Source organism: Capra hircus, chromosome 7 (genome assembly GCF_001704415.2).
Source record: "Capra hircus breed San Clemente chromosome 7, ASM170441v1, whole genome shotgun sequence".
Taxonomy (NCBI): Eukaryota; Metazoa; Chordata; class Mammalia; order Artiodactyla; family Bovidae; genus Capra; species Capra hircus.
This window is the reverse complement of record NC_030814.1, coordinates 95,661,981-95,687,497: the sequence shown is the minus strand read 5'-3', so window position 1 is coordinate 95,687,497 and position 25,517 is coordinate 95,661,981. Positions and strand designations below refer to the sequence as shown.

At 56.8% G+C, this 25,517-nt stretch overlaps 2 protein-coding genes across 3 annotated transcripts; one reads left to right on the top strand and one right to left on the bottom strand.

Moving 5' to 3' along the window:
* Window positions 118-14,279, bottom strand: PRKCSH (protein kinase C substrate 80K-H). 2 transcript variants are annotated; one of them, XM_018051125.1, is made up of 18 exons: window positions 13,846-14,279; window positions 13,296-13,445; window positions 12,976-13,092; window positions 12,453-12,548; window positions 12,292-12,349; window positions 11,265-11,382; window positions 9,501-9,630; window positions 5,491-5,575; window positions 4,586-4,664; window positions 2,827-2,913; window positions 2,391-2,567; window positions 2,221-2,317; window positions 1,681-1,750; window positions 1,310-1,399; window positions 1,041-1,115; window positions 849-948; window positions 596-769; window positions 118-452 (listed from the first exon to the last, which is right to left on the bottom strand). In XM_018051125.1, exons 1-17 carry the CDS (start codon window positions 14,039-14,041, stop codon window positions 623-625), a joined length of 1,872 nt encoding a protein of 623 aa, XP_017906614.1. In that variant the 5' UTR covers window positions 14,042-14,279; the 3' UTR covers window positions 118-452; window positions 596-622. The 2 variants fall into 2 exon arrangements, with proteins under 2 accessions (XP_017906614.1, XP_017906615.1); XM_018051126.1 differs by lacking the exon at window positions 13,846-14,279 and adding an exon at window positions 13,638-13,824.
* Window positions 14,378-25,141, top strand: CCDC151 (coiled-coil domain containing 151). The gene is made up of 13 exons (XM_018051127.1): window positions 14,378-14,762; window positions 16,369-16,490; window positions 16,598-16,675; window positions 18,645-18,815; window positions 19,371-19,472; window positions 19,573-19,698; window positions 19,909-20,031; window positions 20,775-20,927; window positions 22,494-22,654; window positions 22,741-22,966; window positions 23,779-23,940; window positions 24,552-24,636; window positions 24,802-25,141. Exons 1-13 carry the CDS (start codon window positions 14,522-14,524, stop codon window positions 24,918-24,920), a joined length of 1,869 nt encoding a protein of 622 aa, XP_017906616.1. The 5' UTR covers window positions 14,378-14,521; the 3' UTR covers window positions 24,921-25,141.

The following is a 25,517-nucleotide window of genomic DNA, read 5'->3' as shown; positions in this document are numbered from 1 at the left end:
TCAGGTGAGACCCTCAAACCGGAGCCAGCCCCCCTAGGATCTGCATAGCTGCTTCCCATGTTCAGCCCTCTCCAGCCCCAGCCCTTCCACACCCCAGCAAAGCCAGGCAGACACAGATGAGTTGGAGGGATCATGTTTATTGTTTGGGGATCACAGGTCAAGTCACTTCCCCACCAAGAGGGAAGGCAGATGCCCTGGGTGGGGGGGCAGGGTGGGCCAGGCCCCCAGGGTGTGGGGGCCCAAGCAGGACAGGCTCTTTTATTCCATCTGTGGAGGCAGCCGGGGCCTGGGAACATGGCTCTGCCCCACTGGCCAACCAAAAGCAGGGCATGGAGCCCTACCTGCTTCCTGCCCTGTGGGGTAGGTGAGGTGACCCACAGGGGCAGGCCTTGGTCCACAGACTCAGGGGTGGATGGGCAGCACCACTGGGGGCTGGTTCCACATCTTGATTTCTGGGACCAGAGAGAAACCAAATGAGACAGACGAAGGGAGATGGATGGGGGAGAAGCCATGTGGCCAAGAGCCCCCCCCCACCCCCGCCCCACCATGCTCCCGAACGGTAGGGGACGGGAGTGACCCCCACCTCCCCACCTACCTCTGCGCTGGGCAGGGTGGGGCGGGGCTAGAGCTCATCATGGTCGCCCTCCACAGGGTATTCAGGCGGGGGCTCTGGGCAGGCAGCTGGCGTCATCAGCTCCATGAGGTACTCGCAACGGCTGGGCTCGGTGGTGCTGGTCACCACTGTCTCCTTCCCACACAGCAGGCGCACCTAGGGTGGGCAGGTGGGGCTCAGGTGGGCTCTGCAGGCCACGTCCCCACTCCACTTCCTCCAGCCTGCGGGTACTCACTGTGGTGGAGCGATTGGGGCCCTGCCAGCAGCCTGTGCCCTGCTCATACTTCATGGCGCTGAACTTGTCGTGGTCGGGGCCAGCCCATGAGCCCCAGGTGCTATGGGAGAGTGGGGTGCTGAGAGGGGCCGGCCGGGGCGGCCGAGGGTGGGGATGAGGGGCCGAGAGGGGGGCCAGCCCGAGCTCACTCACCCAAGGCTGGTGGGGGAGCCGCCGAGTTTGGGTTTCTGCGAGACAAGCTTGAAGGGGCAGAGTCTGTAGATGTACCTGTCATGGGATGGGACTGGTGGGTTGGGGGGACAGGGGTCCCAGCCTCCACGACAACCCCCCACACTGGGGCCATGCAGGTACCTCAAATCCCAGTGACTGCGCCTAAGCCCACGCCCCTCCCTCCCCACCCCATCCTTGCTCAGGCCCAGACCCATCAAGCCCACCCACCAACATGCCCAGAGGGGACGCACTCATTGGTGGTGAGCTCGTAGCACTGGCTGTAGAGGTAGGCGAACTCGCCGTTGGGGCCAAAATCAAATGAAATCTCCTGTTCCAGGTTCCTAAAGGGGAGGCCCGGAGGTTAAAGGGCAGTGGGGGATGCCAGCCCGACTCAGGATAATGCAGGATAATGCAGGAAGGCCCGCTCGAGTGGCGGAGGGTCTCTCGGGGCCTGGGCTCCAGTCCCCTCTGCCTGGGGACTCTCCCTGCAGGAGCCACCGCCAACTTGCAAAGGTTGCCTGAGTGACTTCTCCATCGCCACCATCTCTGGGGAGTTGGGCAGCAGGCGGCCATGGGGCAGTGGAGAAGTGGCCTTGCTGTGACTGCATGGGTACCCCCATACCTGATGGATTCTTCCATGTCCTTCAGGGACCGCTCGGCCTCTTCAAACTTGTTGCGGGCCTCCTGGGCGGCTGGTGGGGTCAGGAAGGCGGTCAGAGGTGTCCCCACCCCATCCATGAAGAGAGGGCAGGGGTGGCGCAGACAGGCCTGATTGCCCCAGCCCCAGGGCTGGCTCTGGGTAAGGACAGGGCCCAGGAACACCCCCTGGGCCTTGCCAGCCGCCAAGCAGACCCTACTGCCCCGCCCAGGCTCTCAGCTCTTGAGGGAGCAGGGCCGGGGCTCCTGGGGCCCTGCTGGTTCCTCGCCTGCCAAGGGCGGCACAAACAACAGCCACCCGTGAGGAAGCAGAAGGTCCCCTGGGACTGGTGTGGTGGTGCCAGCTTCCCCAGGGCCCAGAAGCCCCCTCTAGGTGGCTCGGAGTTCCCTGGGCTTGCCTGGGCCAGCCCCAGGCCCCCTAGAGGAGCAGGCGGGGCCTGTTTCTTGCGCCCCTGCACCTGCTGGCGACAGGGAGGGGCCCCTCCCTCCCAAGCTCAGCCCTCACCGTTGATGAAGGCCTGCGTCTGCTCATCATACGGCGGCATCCTGTCCTCCTCGGTGGGGCTGGCCGTCTGGGGGGCTGGGACTGGGGCTGCGGTGTCCTGGGGGTCGGGGGACAGAGTCAGCGAGTGACCCCACTCCCACCCATCACCCCCTCCACTCCTAAACACCCACCTTGGGCTGCTCCCCCTGGGAATCCTCGTCCTCCTCATCCTCATCCTCCTCTGTCTCCTCGTCCTCCTCGTCTTCGTCCTCCTCCTCTGTGGGTGGTGAGGGCATGGGGGGCTGCTCCTCCTTGGGTTCCATCACATCAGGTGCAGGAGGCGATGGTGGGTATTCAGTGGGCAGCACCTGCCGGATGTGCGGAGAGGTCGTGCTGAGGACTTGGGGGTCCACCCCCACCCCCAGAGCCAAGGGCGGCCCCTTCCAAGGAGCCTAGAGAGAGGGAGGGAGGGACAGAGAGCTGGGGGCGGGGTGGCTTCTGTAGAGGAGGTGGGGCTGCCCAGCTGGCCAGGGTGGCCCAGTGCCAGAGCTGGAGGCAGTGCCTTTGTGAGGCGTCCAGGGGCGGCGAGGGGACTGGGATCACATCCCTTCCCCTCCCTCTACTGACCTCAGACCGGTACTTGTCCCTGATGGCGGCCCAGATGCGGTCATAGAAGAAAGCAGCATCCATCTGCGTGTCTCCCCCAAGGAGGGTCTGTGTGCGTCAGGTTGGGGTGGGGTCAGGGGCAGGACCGCCACGTGCCCCCCACCTCCAACCCAGGCACTCTTGTAGTGGGTGCAGGGGCCCTCAGGCTGCGGTGCCAGGCACAGCACGCGCTGACTTGCCCAGGGCCAGACTGGAGCCGGGCTGGGTGAGGAGCGGCTGCCAGAAGGGGGCAGCACAGGCCTGTGGGAAAGAGGCGGGGGCCAGAGAGGTGCCCAGTGGGGACTGGAGACCAGGGAGAGGAGCTGAGAGAGAGGCCAGGGTGAGGTGGGGAGTGAGGACCAGCAGGGCAGCAATGGGGTGGGGAGCAGGGCTCCGGGCCGGTGAGGGCAGAGCTGAGGAGGCGGGTGACCAGGTGTGCACACTGGGTAGGCCGGGGGAGCACGGTTACAGGGAACCTAACAGAATCAACTGGAAAATTCTGCAAGAGACGGGAACACCAGACCACCTGGCCTGCCTCTTGAGAAACCTATATGCAGGTCAGGAAGCAACAGTTAGAACTGGACATGGAACAACAGACTGGTTCCAAATAGGAAAAGGAGTACGTCAAGGCTGTATACTGTCACCCTGCTTATTTAACTTCTATGCAGAGTCCATCACGAGAAACGCTGGACTGGAAGAAACACAAGCTGGAATCAAGACTGCCGGGATAAATCTCAATAACCTCAGATATGCAGATGACACCACCCTTACGGCAGAGAGTGAAGAGGAACTAAAAAGCCTCTTGATGAAAGTGAAAGTAGAGAGTGAAAAAGTTGGCTTATAGCTCAACATTCAGAAAATGAAGATCATGGCATTTGGTCCCGTCACTTCATGGGAAACAGATGGGGAAACAGTGGAAACAGTGTCAGACTTTATTTTGGGGGGCTCCAAAATCACTGCCGATGGTGATTGCAGCCATGAAATTAAAAGACGCTTACTTCTTGGAAAAAAAGTTATGACCAACCTAGATAGTATATTCAAAAGCAGAGACATTACTTTGCCAACTAAGGTCCGTCTAGTCAAGGCTATGGTTTTTCCTGTGGTCATGTATGGATGTGAGAGTTGGACTGTGAAGAAGGCAGAGCGCCGAAGAATTGATGCTTTTGAACTGTGGTGTTGGAGAAGACTCTTGACAGTCCCTTGGACTGCAAGGAGATCCAATCAGTCCAATATGAAGGAGATCAGCCCTGGGATTTCTTTGGAAGGAATGATGCTAAAGCTGAAACTCCAATACTTTGGCCACGTCATGCGAAGAGTTGACTCACTGGAAAAGACTCTGATGCTGGGAGGGATTGGGGGCAGGAGGAGAAGGGGACGACAGGATGAGATGGCTGGATGGCATCACTGACTCGATGGACGTGAGTCTGAGTGAACTCCAGGAATTGGTGATGGACAGGGAGGCCTGGCGTGCTGCGATTCATGGGGTCACAAAGAGTCGGACACGACTGAGCGACTGAACTGAACTGAACTGAACTCCCCACAAGACGCCCTGAGGCACCAGGCAAGGCCTGGCCACACCAGCCAGGCTGGGCCCCCCAGAACCCTGGCCCTGGGCCAGCAGGGGACTCTCCATGGGAGTAGCCCACAGAAGGCCTGCCTCTGGCCACCCCAGCCGCCCACCCTGAGGTCACCCTGGGGCAATCCCCTCCAGGAATCCCCAGCGAAGGGGTGGGCCCAGTACCTGGGCTTCCCCTTCTGATAATGCCCCGTCCCCATCCGTGTCCAGCTCCGGGTGGGTCTGCAGCTCAGCCACTGAGACCCTGCAGCAACAAAGGCAGAAGCCGATAGAGCAGTGAGCCCATGGGCTCCTGGTCAACTGCCCCCTAACCCCCACCCTGGGCCAGGGCTCCTCCTGGGAACTTGCTTCAGGACCTTGGGGCAGGGAGAGAAGGCAGGAAGGAGAGTGGGAAAAAATGAGGTCTGGGGTTAGGGCCCAGTCCGGTCTCTACCCTGGGAAAGGCAGGTCCTAGCCACCCCGTCCTCTGCCTCCTACCCGTTCCTGAGGCTCCACAACCCTGAGGAGCGAAAGGGAGGGACAAGCACAGGGGTGGGAGTGGCAGCCGAGTCCTCAAGGCCCACCCTTGGAGCCCAACACGGAAACGCCCATGGCCTGGCATCCTCCACCCCAGGAGACCCACACACCCACAGTGGCCCAGGCCCCATATCCTGCCCCTATCCCGCTGCCCACCGCCACTGCCCACCAGGAAGGGGATCGCCCTGCCCATTCTCCCCTCAAGAACCCTCCAAAGTCCCAGGCTTCCCACCAGGGGACCTGCCCAGCCTCCCTGTTCCCTTAAGCCCACCCTCCACTGAGCCATTGGCTTGGGATTGGCCAGCAAGTTCAGGGGCACTGGCCAGGATTTCGTCTTTCACTAAAGTGTCCCAGGCCACAGAGTAGGCTTTCAGAAAGCACTGAGATCCTGAGTCTCCCTGTCCAGCTCAAGGGGGTGTTTTCCCTCATCTCTTCCCCACCCCTTCCTGCCCCCAGGGGATCGAGCTCCAGGGCAAGGAGGTGGGCTCTGGCTGGTTTCCTAAAGCGGGGAGAGGGAGGAGGGAGCCCGGGGCAGGGGGCGCTGGCACACTTACGTGCCGTCCATGTCGTCGTCCAGCTCCTGGAAGGCGCTGGCTGCCAGCTCCCGCTCCCGCTGCTCCTTGGAGGTGGCCTGCTGCTCTGTGGAAGGACCAGCTCCGTCATCCTCCGTCCCCAGCACCTCCTGGGCTCACTGTATGCCTGGCCATCTGGGTGCTGGGGCTCTGAGTCAGCCCACTGTGGGGGGCAGACTGGGGGCGGGAGCTAGGCAATGAGAAGGGCTGGCCTGTGGGGGTAGGGGGGCGGAGGAGGTGGGCAGTGCCAGATGGATGGGGGATCCAGCAGGGGCAGCTGGGGGCGTCTGCAGAGAGTCTGAACAATCCATGATGGTGCGAGGGGGAGGACCATAGGTGTGCCACATTCAGGAGGCCCCCAGGAGAAAAGGTCAGGGGACAGAGGTGGGGGTGGGGGCGCAGCCAGGTGAGGCAGATGTCCTGGGGGCCCCGCGGACTGTCTCGTGAAGGGGGTGAAGCCACCAGCACAAAAGACGGGAACTGAGCCGTGGCCAGAGGACGCAGAGCACTGCAGCCCCCACGTGCTCCGATGGTCTCTCCTCAGCCTGTCCCAGCCCAACTGGCTGAGAGGGCACCCAGGAAAGCACCCCCAGTGCAGCTGCACTATGAGGCTCGGCCCTCTCCACCAGGATGAGCGGCCTGTGTCCCAGGAGACAGCCAACAATGTCCTCACAGATGAGAGCCCCAGGCTCAGGTGGGATGAAAGGACCTGCCCATGGTCACCCAGCTGGCGAGGGGCACAGCCGGGGACCAAGCCAGGCCACGTGCCTCCACAGCCCATGCTCATCCCCAATACCCTCTGGGAATCCCGGTGACACCACCGTGGCGTGCCACCCCTGAACCTGAGTCAGCAACTCCACACTAAGAAGCTAGGCGCTAGTCTGCCCAGCCTTGTGTAAAAGGATGCTAGACATGGTGCAAAAGAAAGTGGAAACAGAAGCAAAGACCAGAGTTCACTCACTTTCTAACACATGGCCTGGGAAGAAAGAGGAAAGGTACCTGGCAGCAAAGGTGAATGAGAAGACACCTGCAGCTTCAGTCACCAAGGGCCAGCCCCTTGATACACAAGAGCCACTTACGAGCAGGTGGAGATCAGAACCAAAAACCTGATGGGAAAAATGGTACCTGGATAAGACAAACCCCACCAGGGTCACATACCAGAACGGACCAACAGCTCTTAAAAAGGAAGCAGGGGTCCCGACACTGGGCTACAACATGGATGGCCCTTGACAACACAATGCTAGGGGAAAGCAGTCAGTCACAAAGGCCACTCCCTGCCTGACTTCTTGATGTGAAATGTCCAGAGCAGGTCAATCCATGGAAATAGGAAGCCAATGCATGGAGGCCGGGGGCTGGGGAAGGGGCCAAGGGGAGATCTGAAGGGCCAGTTTAATGGACCTGGGGGTCTGTCCTGGGGTGATAGGAATGTTCTGGAACTAGACAACAGCGACGACGGTCCTGCTGGACGTTGTTGACAGTGTGGATGTACCTGACACCATTGAATCAGACACTGAAAACTGGCGGAAATGGTGAATTTGTGACATGACTGGGATTCTACTGCAGTGATAAAAAAACAAAGGGCAAAGAGTAAAAGGAAACGAGGCAGCCGAGGACAGAGCACAGCACGCATACAGCATGCAGACCAGCGCTGTCCAGCAGCGTTTTCTACAGAGGTGGACGCGTGTCACCGCTGAGCACTGGGCCTGCAGCCCGCTCGACACGCCTGCAGTGCGCATGGCTGGAGCAGAGGCCTGGGAGCAGCAAACAGCAGCAGTTTCGCAGGGCTGGCGGGGGTGTGGGCAGGCAATCAGACCAACATGGCAAGCACACAGGGTACAGAGAGCAGGGAGAAGCCCTCGACGGTAGGGGGCATTGTAACCAGCCAGTGGCGGCCCAAATGCTGTCCCACCCAAGACACTGGGGAGCCAGGAAGACTGCTGGGCCAAAGAATGGCTTGGCCTGAAGGAGGGAGGCCATCAGGAGGCCAGAAGGGCCAGAATGGGCCCAGGGACTTCCCTGGGGGTCCAGTGGTTAAGAATCAGGCTTCCAGCAAAGAACAGGAATCTGTGCAGGGGAAACGGGTTCGATCCCTGGTCCGGGGGGGATTCCACGTGCTGTGGAGCCACTAAGCCTGAGCACAGCAGCTACTGAGTCTGTGCACCCAGAGCCTGCGCGCTGCAACGAGAAGGCCCCACACCCGAACAAAAAGTAGCCCCTGCTGGCCGCAGCTAGAGAAAGGCTGCGAGCAGCAAGGGAGACCCAGCACGGCCAAAAGCAAATATAAGTTAGCAATAAAAAAGCAGACTTCCGATTCTAATAATCTAATAAAAAATAACTTAATAAAATGTAATAATTTAATAGAATCTAATAATCCTAATAAAGAATCAACACAGGGGACACATTTCTGGCTGGGGAACTAAGATAACACATGCCGAGGGGCAACTAAGTCCGCCTGCTGCAACTAGAGAAGCCCCCACACCATGCAACAAAGACCCAACACAGGCAAAAAAAGCTGGGCCCTGAGCGAGGCAGGAGCAGGCTGGTGACTCAAGCCTGCAGATAAGGCATAGGGTCTACAATCGGAATAATGTGGGCATCAGTCTAGCTGGGCAAGCCAGTGGCCTCTTTGGCCTTGTTTGTGAAACGAGGTGATGTCTGGGAAAGGGGAGCAGGGACAAAAACACGATGATCCTTGTGAAAAAAGCACTGGCTGCTCTGGTCTACCCACTGTCAGTGTGGGAGAGAATACTGGTGTCTGTATCAGGGGTCAGCAAATTTTACTGTAAAGAACTCAACGCTAAATATTTTAGGTTTGGCAGGTTATATGGTCCCTGTTGACAACCCCTGAACTCTGTGGCTTGACAAAAGCAGCTGATGTTATGTAAATGAAGTGGGGGAGTCTCTGCTCATTCACCAACATGGTCTCCGTGTGTGTGTGTGCGCGCGCGCGCACACGCAGGCGCACACTGCTCAGTCATGTCTGACTCTTTGTGACCCCATGGACTGTAGCCTGCCAGGCTTCTCTGTCCATGGGATTTCCCAGACAAGAATCCTAGACCAGGTGGCCATGCTCTCCTCCAGGGGATCTTCCCAACCCAGGGACTGAACCTGCATCTCTCGTGTCTCCTGCATTGGCAGGCGGATTCTTTACCGCTAGCACCACCTGGGAAACCCATGGTCTCCTTGCTGCTCCTTAAAAACTAGACGAGATGCAGCTTCGCGACCTTTGAGCCTGTCCTTTTCTACAGGCAGAGGGCTTCCTCCGTCTTATTCAGTGATGTACTGTGGGCCCCTGGGGTAGACCCGGCACATTACAGGCACGCAGCAGATGCTTGTCAGATGAACGACTGAATTACTGATTATGAGAAATCAGGACAGAGAGAGGGAAGGGCGGAAGAACACAGCAGATGCTCAAAGAGATGGAGATCACAGCACGGCCTCAGAAGGCTACCAGCCACTGGTCACCATCCCTGTGACCGGCTGGGGCCACGGCTCCAGATAGTTCTGGCAATGCTTGATCTTACTCTTTCAACTAGTTTGGAGTGGGTTTCTGTCCCACCTCTCCCTTCTATCCACCTTCCACCATGTGTGTCCCTGCAGAGAGCAGACTCAGAACAAATGCCAAGGTTTCAGATTATCCACAACAGCGGTACAATCTGCCAACAGCAAGAAAATGCTGGACCAAGCATAAAAAAAAAAAAAGTCACCTTAAAACTAACCCCAGGCAGTAGGGGTTGCCAGAGCAAAGAGGAAGTGAAGAAGAGAAGAGAAGGTAGAAGCTGCTTTCATCCTAAAGGATTTTGCCAACCCTGGCAAATGTGGATGTCCATTTTGATAACTTGTGAGGCAAGGGAAATGAAAACCAAGGTCCAAGGTGACCCGCCCCATAACTATGACCCCATGGGACTCCCCTCAGGGCTAAGCTGGGCTGGGAATCAGGCAGCCCTTGCCTGGGGGGCTGGAGGAAGCTCCAGCCTCAACTTCAGACGTACCTTCCCACAGCCTGCGGTGCTGCTCTTTGGCCGCCTCCTCTGGCTTCTCGGCTTCCTCCTTCAGGGTCCGCAGCACCTCCACCTGGTCCTCCAGTGACTTCTTTCCAGCCTGCAGCTCAATGAGCTTTTTCTGGGAAGGCAGAAGACAGGGGCCGGCTCTCGGCCTGTTCTTCCCTCTTCCTCTCCTGCCTCTATTCCACATTATCTTTTCCCAATACACCCCACTCCTGGATCTCCCCCAACCCCTGCTGCTGTGGTTCTCTGCACCCCACTGGAGAGAAATCCAAACACCTCAGTGTACCCCCGAGGCCCTGCATAACCAGGACCCTGCCCACCTCTCCAGCCTCAACCACCCCTTTGGTATTTTAACTGCCCTAACAACATTCAAAGCTCTCTACACACACTGCCCCCAGTTTTTCACACAGGCTTTCCTTCTGTCTACAACACTCTGCCTGGCTAACTCTGAATAAACCTACAGATTTCGATTTAGATGGAGACCTCCTCCTCCAGGAAGTCTTCCTTGCTTCCTGTGCCCCAAGGTGGGTTCAGAGAGCAGAGGGACCAAGGCAGGGAACATGCGATTGATCCCTGGCCCAGGAAGTCTCCACATGCCGAGGAGAAGCTAAGCCCGTGCGCCACAACTACTAAGCCTGTGCTCTAGAGCCCAGGAGCTGCAACTGCTGAAGTCCACATGCCTAGGGCCGTGCTCCACAATAAGAGAAGCCACTGAATGAGAAACCCACCTGCTGCCACTATAGAAATCCTGTGTGCAGCAGTGAAGACCCAGCACAGCCAAAAAAGAAAAGGAAAAGAAAAGAAAGGGGATTTCCCTAGTGATTCAGTGGCTAAGACTCTGTACTCCCGATTCAAGGGGGCCAGTTTGATCCTTGTCCAGGGAACTAGATTCCACGTGCTGCAACTAAGACCCAGCACAACCAAATAAATAAAAACAAAAAATATTGAAGGAGGGAAGAAGGAACATGTGTGTTGGGTGGGCTCCAGCCTAAGAATGGGGGTCCCAGGCTGTAGGGTCCCTCCCAAGACTCTGCCTGACACCTCAACCTCATCTGCTGCCAGGGTCCTCCTGCTGGCCCAGGAGGTCAAAGGTCACTTGAACTTCACCATGTGGCTAAGCACGGGATCTCACTGGCCCTGATACACTGCCCCCTATGAATTCGGGAGGTACCTCACTAACCAGGCAATGGGGGTGGGAGAGGAAGACCTGACCCTTCCCTGGTCTGAGAAGCAGAGCTGGGGCCCTTGCTCAGAGGGTTAAGCGGGAGCCCCAAAGGAGCGTTGAGGACTCTGACCCACTAATTAAGGGGGTGGCAGACAGGCAGGGAGAGACACGCCCCTGGGGACTCACCCTCTTCGGCCCTCCCCCCACACATCCCCAGCACCCACCCTACTGAGCTAACCTGGCTGTGGTTGAAGAACCTTGTCTTGAGTCCTCCCCCAGAACTGGTAAGGCATACAGTCACTGGCCTTAACTTACAGATGAGAGCACCCTGGAACCTGGAGGAGAGGCGTCCCTCCTCCGAGCCCACTTTGGTCTGCACCCAAGGCCTAGGTCCATGCCTCTACTGGCTGCTGCCCACCTGGTACCAGACTAAGCAATGACTAAACATCAAGTGGACACAAGGGTCCAAGGCGCAGACAGCCAGCAACTGGCCCCAGGACACCACTGGTCGGGAGCATACATAAATCCCAGCCAGCCTCACCAGCCTCCAGGTTGTCCTGGCTCAGCCCCACCAAGCCCCTCACCTGCTTCTCCTCCCGGGCCTTCTTCCAATCCTCAATCAGGATCTTCTTCAGGCGGAAGCCCTCGCGGGTCACCTCTGCCATCTGCTGCAGTGTCTCTCTCTCCTTGCGGCCCTTCTCTCTGCAGAGAAGGGAGACACAAGCACCACTGGGAGGGCGTTTAGTGCCCACTAGGTCTGTCTCTTCCAAAGGGGTTCAACCCCCTGCCATCACCCCATTGTGTGGGCAAAAATAGGAGCTCAAACACTTCTGCTCCCTGCTCCCCAGGTCCTCCTGGCTTCAGAGTCCCTCTCCCCTGTCCCAGAGAGGAGGCACAGTGGACAGGTCTCGCTCACCCTCAGGGCCATGGGAGGGACTAGGGGGTGCTGGGACGTGAGGCTGGAAGGAGGTTCCCAAGAGGAGAAAGAGACGAGCACACAAGTCAGACTCCCTGACAGAAGGGCTGTCTGGCCAGTAAGCAAAATCTGCTCAGTCTACTCTCTACTTAAGAGACCTTCCATCAGAAGGGTTTACGGAAGTGCCATGACGCTCAGCTTCTCTGAAAAACATATCTGGCCCCGCCACCTGCTCCCAACTCACAGGAGCAGAGGGAGGCTCTCCCTTTTAAACACCACAGTCCCGATCACTCCCTGACTGCCTTACACTCAGCCTGCATGCACTTGCTTCTATCACCTGCCTGTGGGCATTTCAGTTTTCAGGTCCTGCTGCAGCGGTGCAATTAAAAGCACGGAGTCCCAGGTTAGACCAAGCTCCATTCGAGTCCTGGTTCTGCTATCTCTTAGCTATGAGACCCTGAGGAAGTCATTTTCCTTTCTGAGCGTGAGCTCGCTCATCGGCTGAACAGGCAAACACATGACACTCGGTTCCAAGCCAGAAGGGAAACCGCTGATAGAGCATTCACAGAGCACCTGGCACAGGATGAGCCCTTGACACACAAAAGCAGAGAGGAGAGGGAACCCGATTCACCCAGCAAGGCGAGGCAAGAGAAGGGGGAGAGGGGGACAAGGGAAGGGGGGTGTCAGCCACGTACTTGCAGGTGTTCTCACAGACGATCCCGCTGTTGTATTCGTCGGTCCCATCACAGCAGTCTGAGGGCAGACGTGGGGGCGCCGTCAGGATTTCCCCCACCCCGCAATGCCTCCTTCCCTCCTCCCAGCACCCTGTCCCCCATCGTGGGGCCAGTTCATTCACCACACACTCCATCGTTGACCCATCTGGAGGAGATGTACAGGGCCTTGTAGCCTGTGTTGGTGCAGTGGAAGCTGCCGTTGGGACAGGCAGCTGTGCCTGTGGGGAAAGGAGGAAAGGAGGGTTTGTGGAGTGGGTTCAGGATCCGGCAGGTCACGCCCACCACATGCACACAGGAGTGTGAGAAATGTGAGATGCCAGGTAAGGAGAGGAAGGACCACTGCACTCTGGGGCCCTGAAACAAAACGCTCCTGGGCTCGCTCCTGCCTCTCCGCACCGGGGCCCTCCCAACTGGGCCCTGCCAAGCACCCCCCTCCTCCTCTGGGCTCCCATAGCGCCTCCGCATCTCCTCACCAAACCACTGACCCACTTTATTCTGTGCCTGCTTGCCTCCACTCAACAGAGAGCCCTCTGAGGACGGGACTGGGTCTGTCTGGGACACCACACAAGACGCAGCACTCACCAGTTCAATAAATGTACAATGAATGAATGAATGGATGCATGGATGAATGGAGAAAACGCTCACCTGGTTCATCTGAGCCATCTTTGCAGTCACAGTAGTCATCATTGACCTGATCAAAGGGGATACTGGCAGAGCCATCCAGGCAAGTGAAAGGCTTTGACTCGTCGTAGAAGTGATGGTCTGGGGAGGGGGACAAGGGGCCCAGTCCAGGGCAGGAAGAGAGCCCTTTCCACCCAAAGGTACCTCTTCCCACTCCCACCGGCTAAGCACTGCAAACTTCCCTGCCCAGAGTCCAGAACACTGAGACCGAAGGCTTAAGTGCCTATCCCGGAAGCCTCCCACACCCCACCCCCACTTCTGGCCACCTCCAGTGGCTCACTCACTGGTGAGGGAGACGCCCCGGGGTCGCTTGACCTCCACCGCCCAACACGTCGGCAGCAGCAGCAGCAGTAGTAACATCTCGCTCAAGCCTCGGAAGCCGGAAATGGGTCCTGCCAGAAGGAGGCTACTAGGAGATGCACTGTGACCCCACGCTGCAGCGAGAAAGGGGCGGCAGGTCAGTGGGAGAGGGCTCCTTCCAGCCGAAGGAAGGCGCCTCTACCTCCGGTCAACTGGATTCCTTCATTGCTCCGGGCAAAGAGGTCTCACTTAACTTTCCACCCTAGGGGCACGGGGCCCGGGGCGGAGGCGTGGGGCGGCGAGGCGGAGGGTCTCCCCAATCCTACCTAGTGGAAGGAAATCTCACTTGGCCCAAATCAATGGTGAGCGGAACTCAGAACCTCCGCTTCCTATGGATCGGAGGTGGTTCGCTATCCAGTTCCCGCCAATCGGCCAAAAGGGTTAACAGTTTCCTCCTCCCCAAACGCACACCCTTCGGCTGCCCCTAAATAGGAAATTGGGGGGGGTCCTCCCGCCCACTAGTTCACCACGTACATGAGGCTGGGGCAAAGGTCAATATCCACCGCGCCCCCCTGACCCAGCAGCCAACGGTTTCTCCTGCAGAAAGGAAGCGGAAGTGTGTGAGAATCGTCACTTCCGGCATCACGCTCCGCGGCCGGGACGGCGGGCCCTGGCTGCCATGTTGGGAGTGGCATGTGGCAGGCTCGGAACCCAGTCGGCCATCTTGCATAGGACTGAAGCCTGAAAGGGAATAGTTCTGAAGGTTCGCGCTTAATGGCGGCGCAAGCTGCCTCCATCTTGGAAGTGGCGAGTTCTGCAGCCGGAACAGAAAGTTCCTGAAAAATGCCCGCGAAACCCCACACCGCCGCCCCCGGTAGAGTTGAGATAGAGAGGTGGGGAGGAAAAAGGATGAGCACGTGACTCAAAAGTACCCTCCCCCGCAGTATCTTTCTGCGGACTGCTCTGCTTGGGTCCCCTGCAGGGACCGCCCCGCTCAACGTCAGCCAATGAGAGTCGTAGACTGGAACGCGGGCGGTTTCCATGGGAGCGCTGGAGGGAGGCGGGGAAGGTTACCTAGCAACTGGAGATGCGGCTAGGTCCCGCCGAGCGGTCGACAAGTGCATTCCCAGAGCCCGAGGAACCTGAATTGACAGATCCTAGACAGAGGCAATTCCCCTGACCCCCAGAAGTCCTCGGCCTCAACCCAATCATGACTTCTCCCCTGTGCTGGGCGGCGGCCTCCAACGCCATGCCTTCTCAGGACCAAATTTCAACCCCCTCCAAAGTCAAGGCCACTCAAGTTCAGCTCAAGCCCTACCGCTCTCGAGGCAAGGGCTTGGTGCCTGTCTGGCACTCACTTCATTCCAAGGCAGGACCCTTCCATGCCAGCGAGGGGAAGTCCGCTGTGAACATGCAGGTGGCTGAGTTACAAAGGAAGATACAACTGTTAGGTAAGATGACTCCAGAGGGCCCAGAATGGTGGAGTCAACAGCCCTCTGACCTGGCAGGAGTTCTTTCACTAGCGTTCGTCCAGGTGTCCAGTATCCGGAGGCAAAAATTCATGCTTTGTCGTGGTTTTCCTCATCTTATACAACTTTTCCTGAGCTCAGAACAGAGTGAACTGTATTTCATACTTTTACATGTGTGCGTGCTAAGTCACTTCAGTCATGTCTGACTCTGTGTGATCCTATGGACTGCGCCCTGCCAGGCTCCTCTGCCCATGGGATTCTCCAGGCAAGAATACTGAAATGGGTTGCCATGCCCTTCTCCAGGGGATCTTCCCAACACAGGGATCCAACCCACTTCTCTCACGTCTCCTGCATTGTCAGGGGGGTTCTTTTACCACCAGTGCCACCTGGGCAGCCCCTACTTTTATGTAGTTTCAACTTTTCTATCATGCATGGGAGGATGAAGGATATAGATTCTAGAGGCAGATTTTCTGGGTTCAAATATACTGGCCCTACATATGCTATTAATAATTTTTTGATCTTCATGGACCAAGAATAATGTAATTGCTCTCAGTTTGTCCAACCATTAGATGAGGATAGTAACAGTACCACCCCATAGGTAGTTGAAATGTGTAAAGTGCTTAGAACAGTGCCTGGCACAGTGCCTGGCACATACTATGGAGTGTGGACCAGTGGTTCTCAATGGACTTGGGCTGTTTTGCTCCCCAGAAGACACTTGGCAATGTCTGGAGACATTTTGGTTTGTCACATTGTTGGGCAGCGGGGGGGTGGGGTTTGTTACTGGCATCTAATGAGTAGAGGTCAGGGATGCTGCTCAACATCTGACGATGCACAGGACAGTTCAACACAGCGAATAATCATCTATCTCAAATGTCAGTTGTGCTGAGGTTGGAAAATCTTGGTGTAAACTTATTGCTTTGTTGTTAGGAGGTAATGTTGCATAGTGGTTGAAAGTATGTGCTGGGGAGTCTGACTGTTTGTGAACTTGAACAGTCTAATAAGCATGAGCCTTCTCATGTGTGAAATGGGTATAATATGGATATGGGTATGTACATACTGGCACATCCTATCTGACACCTAGAAAATGACTAGTCCGTCCCTGGCTTTCCAGTGGTTAAGATGCTGCACTTCACTGCAGAGGGTGTGGGTTTGATTCCTGGTTGGAGAACTAAGATCTCACATGCAGTGCAGTACAGAAAAATAAAAGAAAAGGATTAGTCCAGCATCTCTACATGCATGCTCAGTCACTCAGTCGTGTCCAACTCTTTGCAACCTCATGGACTATAGCCCACCAGCCTCCTCTATCCATGGGATTTTCCAGGCAAGAATACTGGAGCCAGTTGCCATTTCCTACTCTAGGGGATCTTCCTGGGCCAGGAATCGAACCTATGTCTCCTGAAGCTCCTATACTGGCAGGTGGATTCTTTACTACTGATCCATCTGGGAAGCTCCAGTCCTGCATCTAATGCATGACAAATGCTCAGAGTAATATTGTTATACTATTGATACCTACTAAAAGATCTTCCCTCTGGGAAGTCCCCCCTTCCATGATGCTCTGCTTTTGCCTGCCCACCTCACATGACCCCAGAGGGTGACCGGAAGGCCTTTTATGAGAGCACCCAGTGGAACATCAAGAAGAATCAGGAGACCATTAACCAGCTCCGCGAGGAGACCAGGGTACTGCAACTACAGTTGACAGCCCTGCTCCAGGTGAGGTGGACGAGGTTCCAGGGGTGGGGAGGCAGCGTCCCCAGGGGGTGCTCTCAAGGAGAGGGTGGCTGGAATTTGTATTGTGACCCAGGCTTTCCTCCCTGCAGGGAGATGAGAAAGTGGTCCAGGCAGTGATTCGAGAATGGAAGTCAGAGAAGCCGTACCTGAAGAACAGGACAGGCCAGGTTTGCCTCACTCCCATTCCTCTGACCACCTCCCTTCATTTCTAGCCTGACTCCCTGACCTCCATCTCACCCTCTCCAATCCCTTCTCCACACCAGCTGCCATTAATTTATTTCTCAGTCTTTCTCACACACTGACCATGTGCCTGGCATGGCTTTAGGTATTGGTTGCCATACGGTGAAAAACACAGACCATGTCCCCACTCCTCAGAGTCATCTCGGTGGAGAAAGCAGACACCCCCCACCCCAAGAAAAGAACAATAAACATACAAAGAAAGTGATTTCCAATGGTGACAAGAGAAATAAATAAAACAGAGTGGCTCACTAGAGATGGATGGGGTTAGGGGTTTGCCTTTTAGATTGTGAGGTGGAGATCTTTGCTTTCTTTAGGAAGGTGATCTTTGAGCTGAGAAGGGGTCAGGCAAGTAGTGATCTGGGGAAAAGCATTCCAGACAGATGGAACAGCAAGTGCAAAGTCCCTTGGGTAGGAACAAAGGTAGAGTGTTGGAGACACAAAGGAGGTCATTGTGGCAGAATGGGAGTGAGTGAGGGGGGCTCCATAGGCAGTGAGGTTAGGGGGGTGAGCAGGGGCAGAACTTTGCATCAGGCTTTGCTGCACGAGTGCAGATTTTATACTAAGAATCAGAGAAGTGAAGGGACTTCCTTGGTGGTCCAGTGGTTAAGACTCTACACTCCCAATGCAAGGGACCCGGCTTCAATCCCTAGGCAGGCAACTAGATCCCACATTCCACAGTTAAATATCCCATGTGCTACAACTATAGACCAGGTGTAGCCAAATAAATATTTAAAAAAAAAAAAAAAGAGAAGAGAAGTAGAAAATGGGCTCTAAGGAGGCAAGAGTTAGAAGCCATCCAGAGGAGGTTATCAAAGTGAAGGATGATGCTGGCTACACTAGGCCAAAAGAGATAGAAATGGGAAGAAAGAAATCTATCTGGCTCAGTCATATCCAACTCTTTGCAACCCCATGGACTGTAGCCCACCAGACTCCTTTGGCCATGGAATTTTCCAGCAAGAATACTAGAGTGGGTTGCCATTTCCTCATCCAGGGGATCTTCCTGACCCAGGGATTGAACCCATGCATCTACTGCCCTGCAGACAGATTCTTCACCACTGAGCCACCAGGCTCTCTCTGGAGGAAGCTTTGAGACAGAATAGAGAATTGCTAACAAACTGGGTGTAAGTGGGAGAGAAAAAGAGAAGATGAGGATGACATGAAGGTTTGGGACTTGTGCACCTGGAAGGACAGAGTTGCCATGAGCTGAGATGAGGAAGATTCGAAAAGGGCAGTTTTGGGGAAAGATCAAGGATATACTCAAGTTTTGACAGATGGTTTTTGAGCTTCCTGTGGAGACATCTAGAAGGCAGTGTAGATGTGGATATATGAGCCTCAGGGGGGAGGCTGAATTGGGATATCTTCAGTGTAGAGGTGGGGCTTCCCAGGTGGTGCTAGTGGTAAAGAAGCCACCTGCCAATGCAGGTAGGCATAAGAGACGTGGGTTGGATCCCTGGGTCAGGAAGATCTCCTGAAGCAGGGCATGGCAACCCACTCCAGTATCCTTGCCTGGAGAATCCCCATGGAAAGAAGACCTGGCGGGCTCCAGCCCATAGGGTCGCAAAGAGTCGGACACGACTGAAGCCACTTAGCATGCACTCATGCAGTGTAGACGTGACTCAGAAAACCCTGAGACTGGATAGTATCAAGTGGCACGTGTGGTCAGATGAAAGAAGAGCCTCTTCAAAGGCAAAGGAGATGGGTAAGGGGCAACCAGGGCGGTGGCTGCCCACCCAGAAACCAGCCCCCCCGCCCCAAAAAAAGAGAATCTGCAGGAGAAGCGGGATCAGCCAGGTTTCAGAGGCTCTACCAAGAGACAAGAGAGATGAGAACCAAGACGTGGGAGAAGGAAGGACTAGGTGGGGGTTCAGGCCCCTACTGTTGCTTCCCTCTCTCCAGCAAGCCCTGGAGCATCTGGACTACCGGCTGAACGAAAAGGTGAAGCAACTGAATGCTCTTCGGCACCAGCTGGGCCTGCGGCAGAAGTGGCTGGAAGAACTCCAGCTGCAGCACAGTCTGCGCGAGCTGGAGATCGCTGAGGCACAAGACAGCAACACCGAGATGGCCAAGGTAGGGCCTGCGGGGTCTGCAGAGGCCCCGATCCTGCGGGAGGCACTGAGCGGGGAAGGGATCCAGCCCAGGCTTGCTTCCCTCTTGTTGTTGCTCAGTTTGCTCAGGCGTGTCCAACTCTTTGAGACCCCATGGACTGCAGCACACCAGGCTTCCTTGTCCTTCACCATCTCCCTGAGTTTGCTCGAACTCTTGTCCACTGAGTCAATGATGCCATCCAAACTCATTCTCTGTCACCCCTTTCTCCTGCCTTCAATCTTTCCCAGTATCAGGGTCTTTTCCAGTGAGTCTGTTCTTCACATCAGGTGACCAAAGTATTAGAGCTTCAGCTTCAGCACCAGTCCTTCCAATGAATATTCAGGGTTGGTTTCCTTTTAGGATTGACTGGTTTGATCTCCTTGCTGTCCAAGGGACTCCCAAGAGTTTTCTCAGCACCACAGTTCGAAAGCATAAAGAAAGCAGTCAGCCTTCTTTATGGTCCAACTCTCACATCTGTACTGGAAAAACCATAGCTTTGACCTTTGTTGGCAAAATGATGTCTCTGCTTCCCTCTAGACCATGCGGAACCTGGAGAACCGCCTGGAGAAGGCCCGGATGAAGGCAGACGAGGCTGAACACATCACCAGTGTGTACCTGCAGCTCAAGGCCTATCTACAAGTAGGGACCAGGGCGACTGGGGGTGGGTGGGGGGCAGCACATGGGAGGGCCAGTCAAGTTAGGGACATCGGTCACAGGCTCACCCATCTCTCACCCCCAGGAGGAGAGCCTTCACTTGGGGAACCGGCTGGACTTTATGGAGGCTGAGGTGGTGAGAACGAAACACGAGCTGGAGGAACTGCACCTAGTGAATCAGGAGGCGCTCAACGCCAGGGACATCGCCAAGGTGCCAGCCCACCGGCCCCTGGGAATCCTGCCCTGCCACTGCCATGGTCTCCTGGCCTCAGCATCTGAACCCCAGCTGCCCCGAAACCCATCCCGTCTCTGTCCCAGGACCCCACAACTTGCCGCAGTTGTCTTGAGTTGGGCCTGCAGCCCTGGCCCAGAGCCCCAGTAGACGCCAACAGGTCCTGTCGTTCCCCCGTCCACCCTCCAGAACCAACTGCAGTATCTGGAAGAGACCGTGTTCCGAGAGCGGAAGCAGCGCGAACGCTACCTAACCGAGTGCAAGAAGCGCGCGGAGGAGAAGAAGCTGCAGAACGAGCGCATGGAGCGCAAGGTGGGCGCACTAGAGACACGGGCCGAGACCCCAGCCTGCTCCTGCCTGGACCGGACCTGCGGGGGTCCCCGCCGCGCCCCTGCATTGGCTCAGGCCCTAGACCCTTCCACAGTCCGCAAGTTTCTCCTGACTCTGCCCCCAGCTCCCCAGATGCCAGGGCTCCTCCCACATCCCTGACCCCGCCCTCCAGCCCTCCCCTTACTCTCCTGGGGTCCTCATCCTTCCCCCCAAACTTGCCCATATCCGAAATTGATCCCCACCTCTAACCGTCCCCTTATCCGACAGGCCCCACCCCCACGCTCCTGACCCGCCCGCTGACGCTGCCTCTAAGGCTTCCCTCTAACCAAGGCCCTGCCAAGCACTCCTGACCCCTACCTGGATGCCTTGCGTGTGTGCATGCTAAGTGGCTTCAGTCGTGTCCAACTCTGCGACCCTATGGACTGTAGCCTGCCAGGCTCCTCTGTCCATGGCATTCTCCAGACAGGAATACTGGAGTGGGTTGCCATGCCCTCCTCCAAGGAGATCTTCCCGACCCAGAGATGGAACCTGCCTCTCTTGTGTCTCCTGCATGGGCAGGCTGGCTCTTTACCCCTAGTGACCCCTGGGAAGCCCTGACTTGGCCCCAAGCTTGGCCCCCCCCCCCTTTCTGAACCCGGTCGGGAGATATTTTCCCAATGCCCCTGGCCCCTGCCCTAAGCCTCAGCTGCGGATTGACCCGGGCCCTGACCCCCACCCATGAGCAGACCCAGCGTGAGCATGTGCTGCTGCAGTCTGACGACACGCTCCAGGACAGCATGCACTCCAAGGAGGAGGAGCTGAAGCGGCGCTGGAGCATGTACCAGATGGAGGTGCTCTTCGGCAAGGTCAAGGACGCCACCGGCGTGGCAGAAACGCACGTGAGTGTGCCCTCAGCTCTCAAGCTCCCAGATGGCCTGAGCCGACCCTGGGAAGCCGACGAACCCAGCCTCCTTTTTTTGCCCGGTCAGTTCCTCAGCATACAAAAAAAGACACCCCTCCCTCCTTCAGCTGCTGCCCCGTTTCTCTGCTACCTCTCACAGCAAAAGTGACACGAGTTATCTACACTGGCCACCATCCTGTCTTCTGTTACTTATTTTAAAACATTATTTTGTTTCTTTATATTTGGCTGTGCTGGGTCTTCACTGTTGTGCGGGCTTTGCTCTAGATGCTGAGAGCAGCGGCTACTGTCTAGTTGCGATGCTCCATGGGCTCCTCATGGCAGTGCCTTCTCTTGTTGCAGACCACAGGCTCAGGAGTTGCAGCCCCCGGGCTCTAGCGCACAGGCCAGGAGTTGCAGCCCCCGGGCTCTAGCGCACAGGCCAGGAGTTGCAGCCCCCAGGCTCTAGCGCACAGGCCAGGAGTTGCAGCCCCCGGGCTCTAGCGCACAGGCTCAGGAGTAGTGGTGCACAGGCTTAGTTGCTCTGCGGCATGTGGGATCTTCCCAGACCAGGGATGGAACACATGTCTCCTGCATTGGCAGGCAGATTCTTTGCCCCTGGACCACCAGGGAAGCCCCTCTCTCCTGTTCCTGCATATACTGGCACTGACTTCTCTGGCATGTCAGCACTAGGAGAATGGGGAATGTTGTCTCTCCTCTCCTGTATCTTCAGCGTCTATAGCAGGGTCTGGGGCCCAGTACCAGCCTCCATCCCAGAGAGGCTGGGCCCCTACTCTAGGACCTGCGCTTGGCAGCATCTTCCTCAAAATTTTCTAAGACTTTAGGTCCCCAGCTGTGAAAGTGTGAAAGTATTAGTCGCTCAGTCACATCAGACTCTTTGCGACCCATGGACTGTAGTCTGCCAGGCTCCTCTGTCTGTGGAATTCTCCAGGCAAGAATACTGGAGTGGGTAACCATTCCCTTCTCCAGGGCATCTTCACTATGCAGGGATCGAACTTGGGTCTCCGACATTGCAGGCAGATTCCTTTATCATCTAAGCCACCATGGACGTCTCTGGCTGGTCAACACTAATTCCTCTGCATCCCTGTCTGATTTCTCTGTTTGGGGAACCCTCCAACCCACTACTCATCCCATGGGGTGACCCCCAAGGAGTTCCAGGACTTGGATGTATTGGGTCATCTGGAGCGCTGTGGCCAGACGTCTTTCCAGAAATTGGCCTTGGGGTTGCTCCCACAACCAGTCATATTTTCTCATAGGAGTGGGGGTTGTTGGCACATTGATTTTGGAAAGCAGCTGTGCTCACTGCTGTCGCTGCCCCAACATCTGATTTTGGTTGATTCATTTTCCTTATATAGACAAAGAAGGGCCTGCAAAAATCATTCGTTCAGGGTTGCACACCCTTAAGGCAGCCCTGAGTCCAAGGCTCACAGAGACAGCATTGTGCAGAAGCCATCATCAACTCAGGCGACTTGTCCCGCTCATCCCTGGGAAAGAAGGAGCAGGACAAGCCCCTGGTTCTGATGGGTCTCTCCGGGTCACCCCCCAGGCAGTGGTGCGGCGGTTCCTGGCTCAGGGTGACACCTTCACACAGCTGGAGGTGCTCAAAAGTGAGAACGAGCAGACGCTGCTGAGACTGAAGCAAGAGAAGCAGCGGCTGCAGCAGGAGCTGGAAGACCTCAAGTACTCAGGGGAGGCCCTGCTGGTGAGGTGAGGCCCCATGGTGCCCGGTGGGGGTAAGAGCGGGGCCGGTGTGGTCAACAGTGCCCCAGTGGTGGTCCCTCTGCTCCCTACAGCGAGCAGAAGCGGCAGGCCGAGTTGCAGGGGCGCCTCAAGGTGGAGGAGCAGCGGCGTGCTGATGCTCAGGATCAACTGGACCGGACCGTGAGGGCCTTGCAAATTACCAAGGAGGGCCTGGAACACCTGGCCGGCAAGCTGAACCACATTGTAGTGGCAGGTCCCACCGACGAGGAAGGCTCACCTGGAGCCTCCCTAGACACCAAAGGCAGTGCCACCCCACAGGTGGGGTTCCCACCCTGAAGTCCACTCCAGAGAGCCCACCCCAGGCCCTGTTCAGGATATGAGAAGCCTGAACACATGGGAAACCCCAACCCACACCCGAGTCTCCACCCCCCATCTCAGGAAGCACCCCCTTATTAGTCAAGAGGCCCAGGACTTCAGAGACCCCTGTCCGATTTCAAATCCCACCCCCATAGGAAAGTCCCACATAGCCCCCCCTCCATACACACTCAAAACCTAAAAGAGACCCTGCTCCAATCCTGAAGCAGCCATAGATAGACAAGAGAAACCCAATCTGCCCACTGTGGAATCCTTTTTTTTTTTTCATTTTCACCAAAAAATTTATTGAAGAAAGTATTCGCCATTTTGTTCCACTATTTTCTGCCATTTTTCAGTTGTCATTGTTTAGTTGCTCAGTCGCATCCAACTCATTTGCGACCCCATGGACTTTAGCCTGTCAGGCTCCTCTGTCCATGGGATTTCCCAGGCAAGAATACTGGGATGGGTTGCCATTCCTTTCTCCAAGAATCTCATTTCTTAAGAAGGTCTTCCGGCAATGGCTTCCCTCCAGTTAATAGCCCAGCCTGCCCTCTCACTAAAAGGCTCCTCCCCTCCACTGTCCCCCTGCCCATCCCTTGACTTGGGTCTCTGGAGTTCAGAGGAGTTGCCTCACAAGCGTGGCCCTTGAGGGCAGAGTCCTTACCCAATAGAGGGTAGCACCACTCCTGTGGATAGCCCCTAACTTCAAAGCCCTGCCCCTGGGTGGGGCCTCCCAGGGGCCCCGCCCCTCCCGACTCATCCGGCTCCGCCCCCAGCCGCAGGAGACCGGGCGCTCAGTCGGAAAGGAGCTGGATCCCAAGATGGATGACTATCTGACCAACCTGCTGGGCCTGGTGGAGGAAAAGCTGTTGAAGCTACATTCACAACTCGAGAACCACAACGTGCCAGAGATGCTTCGCCACGTCGTTGACCGCGAGGTGCCCATTCAGCCAGGGGCTGGGGTGGCAAAGGAGGGGTCGGGGCAACCCCCTAGAGGAGGCTGATGGGCCGGGAATGGGCCTTAGGGACAAGAGGTGAGGTTTAAGGAGCCAGGGATGAGCCAGGAGAGTTACTAGAGGGAACTCTGATAACCTGGTAACTCGGCAGGCCAGAGGTCCAGGCCGCAGGGTGAGGGGATGTGGGGGTGGGAATCTGGGGTCTGCTCTCTAGAGGACAAAAGGTGGGACCTAGAGACCAGGGGCGGGCCTGGTGGGGAGGCTGGGTATCAGGGTGCACGCTGAGAACAAATGATGGGGCTGCACCCAAGGAAAACTTTACTAGAATGGGCAGAATTTCCCTGAGGATCCAGTGGTTAGCGCCCTCTTCGCTTCCAATGCAAGGTTCCATCTCTGGCTGGGAAATTGGATACCACACGCCGCGTGGCACGACTCCTCTCAAAAAAAAAAAAAAAAAGGCAGAGGAGTGGGCAGAGGTGTTGAATAGAGTCGGGGTACATCTCAGAGGGGGATGGGGAGGAGGAGGGGGCACAGACCTCGCTGTACCCCCTTGCCAACTCACACCCATCTGTCCCACTCCCTCCTCCCCCTAGTTCTACGCCACCCTAGAGGGAAAACTGCCGGCGTACAACACCCGCATCGCCCTGCCTGTCGCCGGTCACAAGGACAAGTTCTTTGGTCAGTACAGGCAGGGAAAGGGGGCGAGGCTGGGAGCCCAGGCAGTGCATCGGGAGGTGGTCGGGGCCGAACATACAGGGCCCAGGTGCGGATGGGGTGGTAAAGGCCGGGGAGAGAAATCTGATCCAGGAATGGGCATCTCGATCCCCTCCTCGCCCGACGCAGACGAGGAGGAGAGTGAGGAAGATGACAGCGACGTGGTGACCCGTGCGGCGCTCAAGATGCGTTCCCAGAAATTAATCGAATCCCGCAGCAAGAGACGCGGTCGCTCGCGAAGGTCCTAGACGCGCGCTCGCGCCCGCCTGGCGTTTCCGGGCCCCTGCCGCGGGGCCCACGGGGCCCCTTTAAGGGCTGAACGCGGCCCGGACAGGGGAGCGGAGCTGGCAGGCGATGCCCAGAGTGAAGAAGGGGGCTGGGCCGCCGGATGTTCCCACAGTAAATTTCCCCAGGCTGGTCCGCGCCGGTCTCGGAATCGCTCAATAAAGGTCACCGACAAGCCCCTTGAGTATTCGCCTTTCCTTGATCCTGCACCGCCCCATAGACGGCTGCCTCTCAAATCCAGGGCCACAGCCTCAGCCGCCTCCGACCCGGGAGTGATGACTCCCAGGGTTCAGGACACAGATTGGTCTCCTCCGCCCCTCCAGAGAAAGGAGATACCGTCATACCTGGGGCAGACCAGCCCTCCCCATCTGAGCAAGGGGACTCCCCTCCTGAGGACGCAGACCTGTCCCTGTGTTAGCTATGCACACTAACTCCCCCACACCTGGGGATACACAAAAATACCCTTCCCCTGGTGCGGAGAGGTGTCCTTTCTCCGGGGCTCAGATTCACACACGTTTATCGGGAGAATCCGGACCGCTTCCCAGGAGCTTGGGTTGGGC